Here is a 12,421-nt window from a genome sequence, read left to right on the forward strand (position 1 = left end):
AGCAACATAACGCAATTAGTGACTCTACAAAGATAAAATTTATTAATGTAACATATATATTATTAATTGGGAGTTACGACTAGAGTTTAGGATTAACTTGGGTTTAAAGTTAGAAGGTCGCGACTATTGGGCAAATGGTGGTGGGGAATAGGGTAACTTGGGTTTAAAGTTGGAAGGTCGCGATGATTGGGGCTGGGAGTTCTTAAATATAATTTGGAGATATTAGAAAAGACCGGGTTCTCGGGCTCTATAGAGAAAGCAAAGATATTTTAGTTTTTAAATTTTTTATAATGACCTTGCTCAAAAACATTGTCGATTTGACTAGGTCTTTTAAAACAAAAATTAAAAACCTATTCTTCTTCTTTGTTATAAGCACTGATGTCTACACATCCATGGAGGCAACAAGCATCTCCACTGCACCTACCGAAATTGTTGAAAGGTCCTGAAAGTCGATCACAAATGTTTCTGCGGACTTCCGAAGGGTCCCTATACGGATCCGCCATAGGCTGCAAGGATTTCGTACTTTTGGTTCCGTTATGGAGTTCTTTCTAAGAAAATATAAATGTTAGTTTTGAAAATAAAAAGCCACATTTTAAAAGTGAAATTCCTTGTCTAAGTTTTTGGAGCTGAACTATATTTTGTGCATGGTGTTCAGCTATTCGCACATAGGCTTTTCATTTTTTTTCTTTTTTTTTTTTTTTTTTTTTTTTTTGTATAAGGGGAATTTTATTGATATAAAAAAAAAGGGTACACCAGGAGAACGTAAACTTAACCCCTCATAATACAAGAAAAAAGGATAAAAAAAACAAATACATGAAAAGAAGAGGGGACATAAACCTTACCCTTTTAGAAACAAAAACAACAAAGATGCAAGGAAAAGAGGAGAAGGACATGAAATCTAACCCCTCTAAAGCCGAACCTAAAAGTCTAAACTTGCAAAACATAACAAGCAACATCACAAGGTTAAGGAAAAAAAAAGTGAGACAAACCTGCATGCATAGATGCTCATTAATTTAAAAAGCAAAAGCCAAGCAAACCAACATAGTTTGAAAACAAAGCAGCGCGAACCACCATTGGAGGGGAATCATGCCATAGCAAAGTCGGAGAAGACAAGCCCATAGTAGCAAAATTGTCCACAACTACATTTCCTTCACGATATATTTGACAGGCAAAGGCATAGAAAGTCATCTTCCGAATGCAACCAAACAAATAGATCATTGCGTACGAAGAGGCCAAGGAGGATCAAAATCAGTCGATTGGAGGGCAGGAATAACAACTAAAGAGTCATTTTCCAGCCAATGGCAATGCAAACCTTTTTATTTTTGGTAATTTGGTTTTTGTGGGGGGGGGAACACCCCAAAAACACTAAACTATCTGAGAAGTACAAACTAAGCGGTTCCCAGCAACTCCCAAAATACATCAAACAATCTGCCACAAAATTCTCTCTCTGTAAATATGCTTGAGTTAAGAGTAGGGATGAGTAATGGTTATACCGGGCGCGTAACCACGATTATTTACCCATAACCGTTTATGTTCATATGAATAGCCGTTTAGTAAAATGATATCTTCATTAAATTCTTTAATGTGGAATACTCTTAGCTCATTTATAGATATTACAATACACCACCGTTCACGATTCGGAAACAGTAACTCTAAAGCTTCAAGGCAGAAATGTAGGAGCCTTTCTAACTTTAGTAGCTTGCTCAAAGCCATAGGCAATCTGTATAAGCTTTGGCTCAGAACCCTTCAGTCCCCCAAATGTTATCCCAAAAGGTACACCCTTCTTGTCAAACCCAGCAGGGACACTGATTCCTGGGAATCCCCCAATTGCAAGCACGGGTGAAACATCTGAACCAGGAGTCACCAATGCATCTAACCTGTTGTCCTTCAACAATTTCTCAAATCCATCTTTTGTCAGCTTTGCCAAATTCAACAATCCTGCCTTTTCATTGTTTCCTATCCCATTTGTTGCTTGGGCTGCGAGAAAAATATCTTGCCCAAATTCCTTGATCATTTCCTGGAATCAGAGCATAATGGTCACCATTGAGGAAAGGCTTGAGTAAGTCTACGTCGGTGAAGGAAAATTATTGGCTCCATACGTATATGAAGTCATTCCTCCTTACTTAAATATCATCGTATGACACATATACCAATGACGCAAGCAATGTAAGGATGAGTGACTCTTCACATGTAAAGAGCCAAAATATATATATATATATATATATATATATATATATATATATATATTGTACGTATTTACTTACCACACCTGAGAACTTGAGGTTGAAGGCAATTACATCTGCTAAAGATCGAACCGGAGATTCTACTAGGTCTTTTAAATACGCATTCAAGGCTAGTTTGAACTCAGCCAGTGAAGCTATGGCTTCCCCACTCAAATTGGAGTTCAATATAACATCAATGTTCGCTATTTCTAGATGGTCTACCAATACAGCACCTTCTTGCCTGCAAATTTGCAAAAACAACAGGGTTCTTCACAAATAAGCCCCTCGAAGGCTAACGGGTTGATAGAATAGCAGTTGGAAAGAGCAAATGTTTTTACCTTAGAGTCTTGAAATGTTTCTCAAACGACTGAAGTTGGAGATATCCGCCGCCAGAAGTGAAGAACGGATTCCTGACTATTCCCAATCTCTTACCTTTGAGTCCATATCTCTGAAGGAATTGTTTATAGCCACCATGCGGAATGTACTTGGACGCCTCTCGGGTTGCTTGATCGTTGTAGTCATAGCCTACAATTGCGTCAAGAACATCAACCGCGTCTGACACTGTCCTTGTGATGGGTCTGATACAGTCAAACACAACGCAATTCATTAGTAACCGTTGCCAAAAATTGTTGAAACAAGTAATGAACATTACACTCGCAAAATATATTTTTTGGCATCTGATTATCCATCACATACTCCAATTTTATTGTTGATTAATTAACACAATTACCCAATGGTGTCCTGTCTGGGAGTTACCGGGATCACCCCAGCACGGCTGGTGAGACCAACGGTTGGTTTGATGCCCACTACAGAGTTGAAACTTGCCGGACAAAGTATTGAGCCATCAGTCTCAGTCCCCAGAGTTACTGCTACCAAATTTGCTGCAGCTGAAATTGCAGATCCACTGCTTGAGCCACATGGAGTTGCTGATAGCACATAAGGGTTCTGTTCACAACACCAACCATAGTGCATTTGTGTTATAACGAAATGTTACAGAAATAGGCATAAACTAAACCAGTTACAAACTTTTATTAAAAAAAAATTAATAGAATTGCCAGCATTACATAGACAATAATCCGTAAATAAACCACGCCTTAGTGCCCTTTATTGTCTGTTTAGTGTCCTTATAATTCTCTTTGATTAAAAGTTTGTAACCGGTTTTATTTGTGTATAGTTTGAATCAAAACTTTGAGTTCACAAGCATTACAAACTTTTCATAAATAAAAAAGTAGAATTGCCAACATTACATAGACAATAATCTGTATATAAACCATGGTTTAGTGCCTTTTATTCTTTGCCTAGGTTCCATACAATTCTATTTTGATTAAAAAATTGTAACCAGTTCTGTTTGTGCATAGTTTTAGTCAAAACTCATAGTTCGCAAGCATTTGACAAGAACTTCATACTGACCTTTCCTTGGCCACCTCTGGGACTCCAACCAGCAGGTGCTGTAAGAGACCTAAACTGAGCCCACTCACTCAAGCTAGCCTTTCCCAATATGATGGCACCGGCATTCCTCAACCTGGTCACCACGCCAGCATCCCGAGGCACCACGGAACCAAGCAGCGCAAACGAGCCAGCAGTCGTGTTCAGCTTATCTTTCGTTCCAATGTTGTCCTTGAGCAAAACCGGAATGCCATGCAACCCAGAGTGATAATTGGGGCCCTTACTCTTTCGCTGATAGTCGGCCTTATCAGCTTGGTAAAGCACGTCCGGGTTGACCTCTATGACGGCGCTGAGGAGAGGGTTGAGCCGGCGGATTTCTTGAAGGTAGAACTCAACAAGTTTTCTTGAAGTGAGTTGGTTTTGTTTGAAAGCTTGTTGGAGGTCAGAGATTGTAGCTTCTTTAATATAGAACCCATGGACATACAAAGTTTGGGAACCAAATGAAGTTAAAGACAGAAGAATCAAGAGCAACGATGGAAGTTTTGTGGCCATGGAAAGGCAATGGAGTAGCAGATTGCTGAGACAAGTAATTTGCCTAGTTTCTTGATCTGGAATTCATTTAAATAAACAAAAATTTTCGACCAATTGGCAATTTAATTAATCCCAATTTGGCATGGTTTATTTTTTAAATACATGCTAAGACTGAGTAAAATACTTTGTGCAGTCAAATACAACAACGAAATTAGCAGAAAAAGGCTAAGAGCATATGGAATTGAATCAACAATGGGCGAAATTCTGCGGCGTTGCCGGAAGAAGACATAGTCCAGATAAATGCAGAGACGGTTTTTAGCATTATATTTTTTGCTAGACACTTGTTTTATGACCAATTCAGAGCCTTGGCCGTCCCAATTCCAGTACATGTAACTTCTACTGCTTAATTGTTTGTGTTTGGAACTTGATAGGCATTTGTCTTGTATTTTCGCACGCGTTTGGGCAAAATGGTTACTAGGGTTTTCATACATCAACAAATTGTAGGTGGAATCTGTGGCTTGATATTACACACATCGGAACAACTTGCAGAACCAGACACTGATTGTTCATGAGCCGCATAATTTTTGTTTTGTTTGCTGTACAACATGATTGTGAACTTTACTGTTTGGAGGGTCAAGCATCATTGTAGAGCCCCTCGTGTCGACTGGGTTCTTGCAAGGGACTGTGTTCGAGGTGTTCTTGAGTGGCCAGGCGGGATCTTTCTTCCGATGTGGTGAAGGTGGGTATCAAGGACTCAACTTCAGGAGTGACATTGGCAGTGTTGGACATAAATTTGGTCTGGGAACCAACAGGTGGTGGCTTCCTGATCTTAGTTGTTTGCTCAAATGCGTACGCGGCCTCAATCAGCTTTGGCTCTGAACCCTTTAGTCCCCCGAAGCAAATGCCAAATGGGTACTTTTCAGTGTCATGATATCCTGCCGGCACAACTATGCCTGGAAAACCACCAATTCCGAGGATTGAACGAGCAGAGTTGGAATAAGTTACCAAGGCATCTAGGCTCTCTTCTTTCATCAACTTCTCAAATCCATCTCTAGACAATCTTGCTAAATTTGACAATATTTCTTGCTCTTTTGCTCCTATACCGTTAGTCTTCTCAGCTGCTTCTAAGAGAGGTTGTCCATATTCACTTAACTTTTCCTGCAAATGACCCTTAAGTTTCATTCGTAATTTGTTCGTCCATGGTTATCGAATCCATTTAGTAACTTGTTTGCACACAATAATTTGGGATAACAAAATGACGAAGACATCAATGCATAAACAAAGAGTCTTGTACTCAGTACTCATACTCACCAAAACTGAGTTATTCTTGTTGAATGCTATCACGTCTCTCAAGCTTCTGACCGGAGATTCATCTAGTTCACTTAGGTATGGGTTCAAGGCCATTTTGAATTCCACTAATATTGCTACAAGTTCACCGCTCGAAGATGAATTCAGAATATCTTCAATATTGGCTATGTCAAGATTCTCAACCAAAACTGCACCTTGTTTCCTCCATTGCAGCAAGGAATAGTATGTCATATTTATAGACTAGAAAATGCACAGAAAATGTATTCTGTTACCTCGGTGTGGTAAAGTGCTGCTCAAAAGTTTGATTCAAGAACCGATCGTCCTTGACTCGACTCAACAAGCGACTTACTATCCCCAATCTCTTTCCTTTGAGACCATTAGCCCTGAGAAACTGTCCATAGCCACCCACCGGAATGTACTGTGATGCTTCATTTGTAGCAATATCGTTGCTATCAATGCCGACAATAGCATCCAGGACATGAACAGAATCAGCTACAGTCCTACAGATTGGCCTGTTCCAAGTTCCAAATGATAACCCTGTTACTCTCAGTTTTGAGTTAATCAGATAAATTAGATGTTACTATTGATCAATGAATACAAAATACCAGAGCAACGGAAAGTGTAAATGTACGATCACTTAAAGAAACTGCAAAACTTCAGGCACAGAGTAAATTTGTTAGATAACAATAAGCATCACGTACCCAACTGTGTCCTGTCTTGGACTGACTGGGACAACTCCAGCTCGACTAGTGAGACCAACGGTTGGCTTGAAGCCTACTGCCGAGTTATAACTGGAAGGACAGAAGATAGAGCTGTCAGCCTCTGTCCCTAGAGCCACAGCTACCATATTTGCAGATACAGATATTGCTGGTCCACTACTTGATCCACAAACTTCCAGCGACGGATTATAAGGATTCTGCATATCAAAACAAAATCGCGAGTCTTTGATTCTAGTTCATTCCAAATTCGTTTATTAAATCCACTGATGAAGTACAATTTAGATACTGATCCATGCATACCGCACCCGAATTTCACAAAAACGGAAATCACAGTTACTAATCACAACTCTTAAACAAAACACAGAAACGTTCTAAAGGTGATCACTACTCGATGCAAACACTAATTTAGCAAAACATATCACTAGTTTTCGGCATTGTGAACAACTAACTATCAGTATAAACAACACAACTTGATACTGAACAAACCTCGAAACTTTATAATGCTACTGCATAGATATGTCATGTGTTAAAGATTCAGAAACGGTTAAGTGAGCCACCACTAATCACACCGATATCGTATAACATTTAAGGAGCTGGTAATCAAGTCTAAGTACAACTCACCACACCTTGGCCGCCTCTGGCACTCCATCCGTCCGGCGCAGAAAACGACCGGATATGCAACCACTCGCTCAAGCTACCCTTTCCTAGAATAACAGCCCCAGAGCTCCTCAGCTTCGCCACAACCCCGGCATCCCTCGGAACTTTGGAACCCAACAGCGCAAACGACCCGGCCGTGGTGTTAAGCTTGTCCCTGGTTCCAAATTGTCCTTGAGCAGAATCGGAATGCAGCTTCGGCAGCGGTCTGCTTCTGGCTGATGGGTTGGATTTCCATTCCCGGCGTTGTTCGTCGGCGGAATCGGCCTGGGAAAGCGCATCTGGGTTCACCTCCAGGACCCCTCTGAGGTGGTCGTTGAGGGTTTGGATTTTTTCCAAGTAGAACTGAACCAGTTGACGTGAAGTCAGAGTCTTGAGCTTGAAAGCGAGCTGGAGGTCATCAATGGTGGATTCTTCGATTGGGGTTTTGGGTGGTTCGGTTTCGAACCCATTTGAGATTTGGGGTTGAATTACAAGGAGAAACGAGAGGAGAGAGGAGAGAGCAACCATACGTTGTTTAAAAATCATTGTGTTTTTATATTTCATTTTGTTTACTATTCTGCAGAGATATCAAGTAAGTTCATGACCCCAATTGCAAGCAATCGAGTTGAACAGTGACTCCAGCTCGACTAGTGAGACCAACAGTTGGCTTGAAGCCTACTACCGAGTCCCAGATGGCAATATAAAAAATAGACCAATCTTACGTATAACACGTGGCAACAAGCGGGATGCGTAAAGTACGTCTCATGGGTCAACTTACTATGATTGAATGAAGAAAATTAAAATTCTATCATAAAATCAATTGATAATATAAGAAGCCGTCAAATATCTTGTAAGCCCATACAAGGCCACTATTCCCGTGGGATCTATTCTCAACAAAACAGATGGAGCCGTCTGTATCTGTCCCTAGAGCCACAGCTGCCGTATTTGCAGATACAGGTATTGCTGGTCCGCTACTTATCTACAAACTCTCAGTGACAAATTATAAGGATTCTGCAATAATGCTGCTATAAGCAATCAAATGTGGCTCTAAAGCTTCAAACCTTTAAGTGAAGGAGGCTTCCTAATCTTTAGTTGCTTGCTCAAAGTCATATGCCATCTCAATTAGCTTTGGCTCCCAACCCTTTAGGCCTCAGCTCCCCAAAGGAAAGGCCACCTGGTACCCCATCATCATATCCTGCTGGGACAATCACACAGGGGAGCGGCTAATCGCAAGCAATGGCGACACGCCTTGAACAGGAGCCGCCACGGCATCTATGTATATATAGAATAGGATCCGAAAGGAGAATCTTTCTTCTTTTTTTGTGGGGTAGTAATTGTTCCTTGGCATGCCCATTGTACCAACCATGTGTATCACATTGTTGACGTTGGTATGGAGATGAGTATATTTCATTTTCAATTGATTAATTTTGAGTTTGGTGCTCTAATTCTAAATCTTTCAGAGCAATTGACAGAAAACTCAAAAGTGTAAGAAAAAATAAATAGTGAAGACCACAAGCAGGCATGTTGATAATCATAAGACATTATGTTGCAGATTTGTGGTTGTGGTAGCTTCATTTGATAAACAAGTTTGATGCCTTACTGTTACTATCAAATTATTAATAATGCCTCATCACCATAGTGTAGAATCTGTTGAATAATTGGCCAAGTGGCCAAGTGGACAAATGTCCAAGAAAACTTTAGGTGATTAAACAAAACAAAAGAAAAAAGTGGACAACACATTCCTTGTTTTGGGGAGGAAAAAAAGGAAAAGTTATTTTGTTCTCTTCCACACCCGTGAGTTTGTTTTTGTGGTGGTTGCCTTTGCAGCCAAATTTTTATAAAGAAGAGAAAGAGAGAAAGCTACGTAAGAAAAAAAAAAGAGGGAGCTCATTTTTCTGCAGAGAGCAAGGAGAGTTGCAGAGAGCCCAAAAGGAAGAAGAAGTTGCTGCTCTCTTTGGTTAGTAATCATCCATCAAAGTAGTTGTTGTTGTAATAGCTTTGAGCTATATGTATAGAGAAGAAATTATTCTTTATATTTCTTTCTCTATTTGTTTCTTTGGTGTGTGAGAGCTATTGGGTGTATTGGGCTTTTGGGTTGTGAGATTGTGAACACTTTGTAAACTCCCATTTGGTTGATAGTGGATTATTGGGTGAGCTCCTACTACTCCGAGGACGTACTCTAGTTACACTGACTGTGGAGGAACCTCGTTAAAATCTTTGTGTCTGTATATTTTTGTTCTTGCATTTTCATTTGATAAATTTCCTGTGGGTTAGCTTGAGTTGGTTCCGCATGGTTTGGTGCTATCCTAGCACAACAATTGGTATCAGAGCACTGGTTGCTCTTGGGTACTGTCTAATTGCCAAAAATGTCAGACGGGCAAGATGAGAATCCTTTTGGAAGCAGCTCCGGATTTGCAAGAACTACGGTGCAAAATGCAAAGTTCGAAGTTGAAAAGTTTGATGGCACAAACAACTTTGGGATGTGGCAATGTGAGGTCAAAGATGTGTTGGCTCAACAAGATCTACTTGCCGCTTTGGGAGAGAAGCTGGAAGCTATGTCGAAGCCGGAATGGGAGAAATTAAATTTGTGGGCTTGCTCTTCAATTCGGTTGTGCCTTGCAAAAACTCAGAAGTATTTTGTGATGCGGGAGACATTGGCAAGTGTGTTGGGCAAAAATTGGAAGACAAATATATGACGAAGAGTGCAGAGAACCGGCTACACTTGAAGAAAAAACTCTACCGCTTCCAATACAAAGAAGGTACAAAAATGATTAGACACCTTGATGCTTTTAATAAGTTGATTGCCGACTTGTTAAATTTAGATGAGGATATTAAGGATGAAGATAAGGCCTTAATATTGTTGAATTCCTTGCCGGACTCTTATGAGCATTTTGTTACCACTATTATGCATGGTAAAGAAACTCTGAAATTTGAAGATGTGTCAAATGCCTTGATGAATTATGAAATCAGGCATAGAGATAAAAATCATGATAGTACCTCGGAAGCTTTATTTGTTAGAGGTAGATCATCGGAGAGAAGATCATCTTCTAGTAGGAAAAAATCACAGTCTCGACCTAGAGGAAACTCTAAAGGTAGAAAACCTTTGGAAAGGGATGAATGTGCCTTTTGTCGTAATAAGGGTCATTGGAAGAAAGATTGTCCTAAATTGAAGACCAAAGGTAAAGAAAGTTCTGAAGCTAATGTTGCTGAAGTTGAAACAGATTTTCTTGATTTTGCTTTAACCACTTACTCATCATTTGATTGTGCTACTAAGTGGGTGTTGGATACGGGTTGTACTCATCATATGACTCCTCACAAGGATTGGTTTTCAAGCTTGAAAGAGTTTGATGGCGGCGTTATGTTCATGGGAGATGACAATCCTTGCACAACAAAAGGGATTGGTACAGTTCGTTTGAAGTTGCATGATGACATGGTTAAAGAGTTGACAGGTGTTCGGTATGTACCGAATTTGAAGAAAAATCTTATTTCTTTGGGAACTTTGGAAGCCAAGGGCTTCAGGTTTCATTCAGATGGGCAGACATTGAAGGTGACTTATGGTGCACTTGTTGTGATGAAAGCTCCTCGATGTGGCCATTTGTATTTATTGCAAGGAAGCATTGTGACAGGTGAAGCATCTGTAGTCTCAGAAAATATAGGCACATCCGATTCTGATACTACTAGATTGTGGCATATGAGATTAGGCCATGCCGGTGAGAAAGCTCTACAAGGGCTTGTGAAACAAGGTCTTCTAAAAGGTGCCACGACTTGTAAGCTTGATTTCTGTGAGCATTGTGTCTTGGGGAAGCAAACTAGAGTGAAGTTTGGTACTGCTGTACATTAGACGAAGGGCATTCTTGATTATGTGCATTCGGATGTTTGGGGTCCTACAAAGACTCCCTCTTTGAGTGGTAGACATTGGTTCGTGACCTTTGTTGATGATTATTCAAGAAGGTCTTGAGTCTACATTATGAAGCACAAGAGTGAGGTGTTGAGCATTTTCTTGGGTTGGAAGAAAATGGTTGAGAACCAGACTGGGAGAAAGATTAAGATTTTGAGATCGGATAATGGTGGTGAATACACATCCGACCCTTTCTTTAAAGTTTGCAAAGAGGAAGGGATTGTGAGACATTTTAGTGTCCGGGGAACTCCACAACAAAATGGAGTTGCAGAAAGATTGAATCGAACCTTGCTTGAGAAGGTTAGATGCATGTTGTCTCAGTCGGGTTTGAGCAAGTCGTTTTGGGCAGAGGCAGTTACTTATGCATGTCACATCATCAACCGATTACCCTCAGCTGCTGTTCAGGGTAAGACGCCAATGGAGGTATGGTTTGGAAAACCCTCTTCTGATTATGACTATATTCGTATTTTTGGTTCACCTGCTTATTTTCATGTAACTGAAAATAAATTTGATCCTAGAGCCAAAAAGGCTATCTTTCTTGGTTTTAGTAGTGGTGTCAAAGGTTACAGGTTGTGGTGCCCAGAGATGAAAAAACTTGTAATCAGCAGAGATGTGACATTTGATGAAGAAAATATGTTTAGAGACTCTGAAAAGAATGTGAAAGATGTCCAACAGGTGGAGCTTGAGAAAGTTGCCTCTAGTACTTCAAATCCTAATTCCGCTGATGTCGAAGCCACTACAAGTGAAGAAGTGGAAGACCATGAGGATGTTGAAGAAGTTGAACTTGAAGATTCTATTCAAGTTGAAGAGCAAGTTTCACCTCAAGAGTCTATTGCTAAGAACAGAGGAAAGAGAAATATTACCAAGCCAGCTTGGTATAGTGACTATGTTGCTTTTGCTCTTCCTATTATCACTGATGAGATTCCATCCAATTTTGAGGAAGCCATTGAGAGTGAGGAAAAGGAGAAGTGGTGCAATGCCATGGGTGATGAGATGAATTCTCTCTTGAAGAACAAGACTTGGGAGTTAGCTAAATTGCCTAAGGGTAAGAAAGCTATTGGTTGCAAATGGGTGTATGCCAAGAAGGAAGATGCTGATGAGAAAAGCAATGTGAGATTCAAAGCAAGATTAGTTGCTAAAGGATATGCACAAAAGGAGGGCATTGACTACAACGAAATATTTTCTCCAGTTGTGAAGCACTCCTCAATTCGTATTATGTTAGCTCTTGTTGCACAATATGATCTTGAGCTTGTGCAACTCGATGTGAAGACGGCTTTCCTACATGGTGATTTGAATGAAGAGATCTATATGTGTCAACCGGATGGGTATAAAGTGAAAGGGAAAGAGAATTTGTTTTGCAAGTTGAAGAAATCACTTTATGGCTTGAAGCAATCTCCAAGGCAATGGTATTTGAGGTTTGATAAATTTATGAGAGGCCAAAATTATTCTAGAAGTCTATATGATCATTGTGTGTCCTTCAAGAAGTTGCAAGATGGGTCTTTCATTTATTTATTGATATATGTTGATGATATATTGATTGCCTCAAAGAATGTCGAAGAGATTGAGAAATTGAAGAAGCAAATGAAGAATGAGTTCGAGATGAAGGATCTTGGTGAAGCAAAGAAGATCCTTGGCATGGAGATCACTAGAGACAGAGAGAAAGGTTTGGTATGCTTGAATCAAAGACAATACCTTGAGAAGTTGATTCGGAAGTTTGGAGT

The 12,421-nt window shown here is 40.1% G+C and overlaps 2 protein-coding genes across 3 annotated transcripts; both read right to left on the reverse strand.

The window, feature by feature from the left end:
* Window positions 1-1,549: 1,549 nt before the first annotated feature.
* Window positions 1,550-4,275, reverse strand: LOC137726545 (putative amidase At4g34880). Its single transcript, XM_068465477.2, has 5 exons — window positions 3,633-4,275; window positions 2,953-3,167; window positions 2,561-2,800; window positions 2,265-2,463; window positions 1,550-2,017 (listed from the first exon to the last, which is right to left on the reverse strand). Exons 1-5 carry the CDS (start codon window positions 4,158-4,160, stop codon window positions 1,661-1,663), a joined length of 1,539 nt encoding a protein of 512 aa, XP_068321578.2. The 5' UTR covers window positions 4,161-4,275; the 3' UTR covers window positions 1,550-1,660.
* A 146-nt stretch (window positions 4,276-4,421) lies between these two features.
* On the reverse strand, window positions 4,422-7,437 carry LOC137724881 (putative amidase At4g34880). 2 transcript variants are annotated; one of them, XM_088694626.1, is made up of 5 exons: window positions 6,788-7,437; window positions 6,149-6,363; window positions 5,720-5,959; window positions 5,451-5,649; window positions 4,422-5,297 (listed from the first exon to the last, which is right to left on the reverse strand). In XM_088694626.1, the coding sequence occupies exons 1-5, from the start codon at window positions 7,364-7,366 to the stop codon at window positions 4,773-4,775; spliced, it is 1,758 nt and encodes a 585-aa protein (XP_088550752.1). In that variant the 5' UTR covers window positions 7,367-7,437; the 3' UTR covers window positions 4,422-4,772. The 2 variants fall into 2 exon arrangements, with proteins under 2 accessions (XP_088550752.1, XP_088550751.1); XM_088694625.1 differs by having other exon boundaries at window positions 4,422-5,309.
* Window positions 7,438-12,421: the final 4,984 nt, after the last annotated feature.

This window comes from Pyrus communis, chromosome 5 (assembly GCF_041283825.1).
Source record: "Pyrus communis isolate YQ-2024b chromosome 5, ASM4128382v1, whole genome shotgun sequence".
Classification (NCBI taxonomy): Eukaryota; Viridiplantae; Streptophyta; class Magnoliopsida; order Rosales; family Rosaceae; genus Pyrus; species Pyrus communis.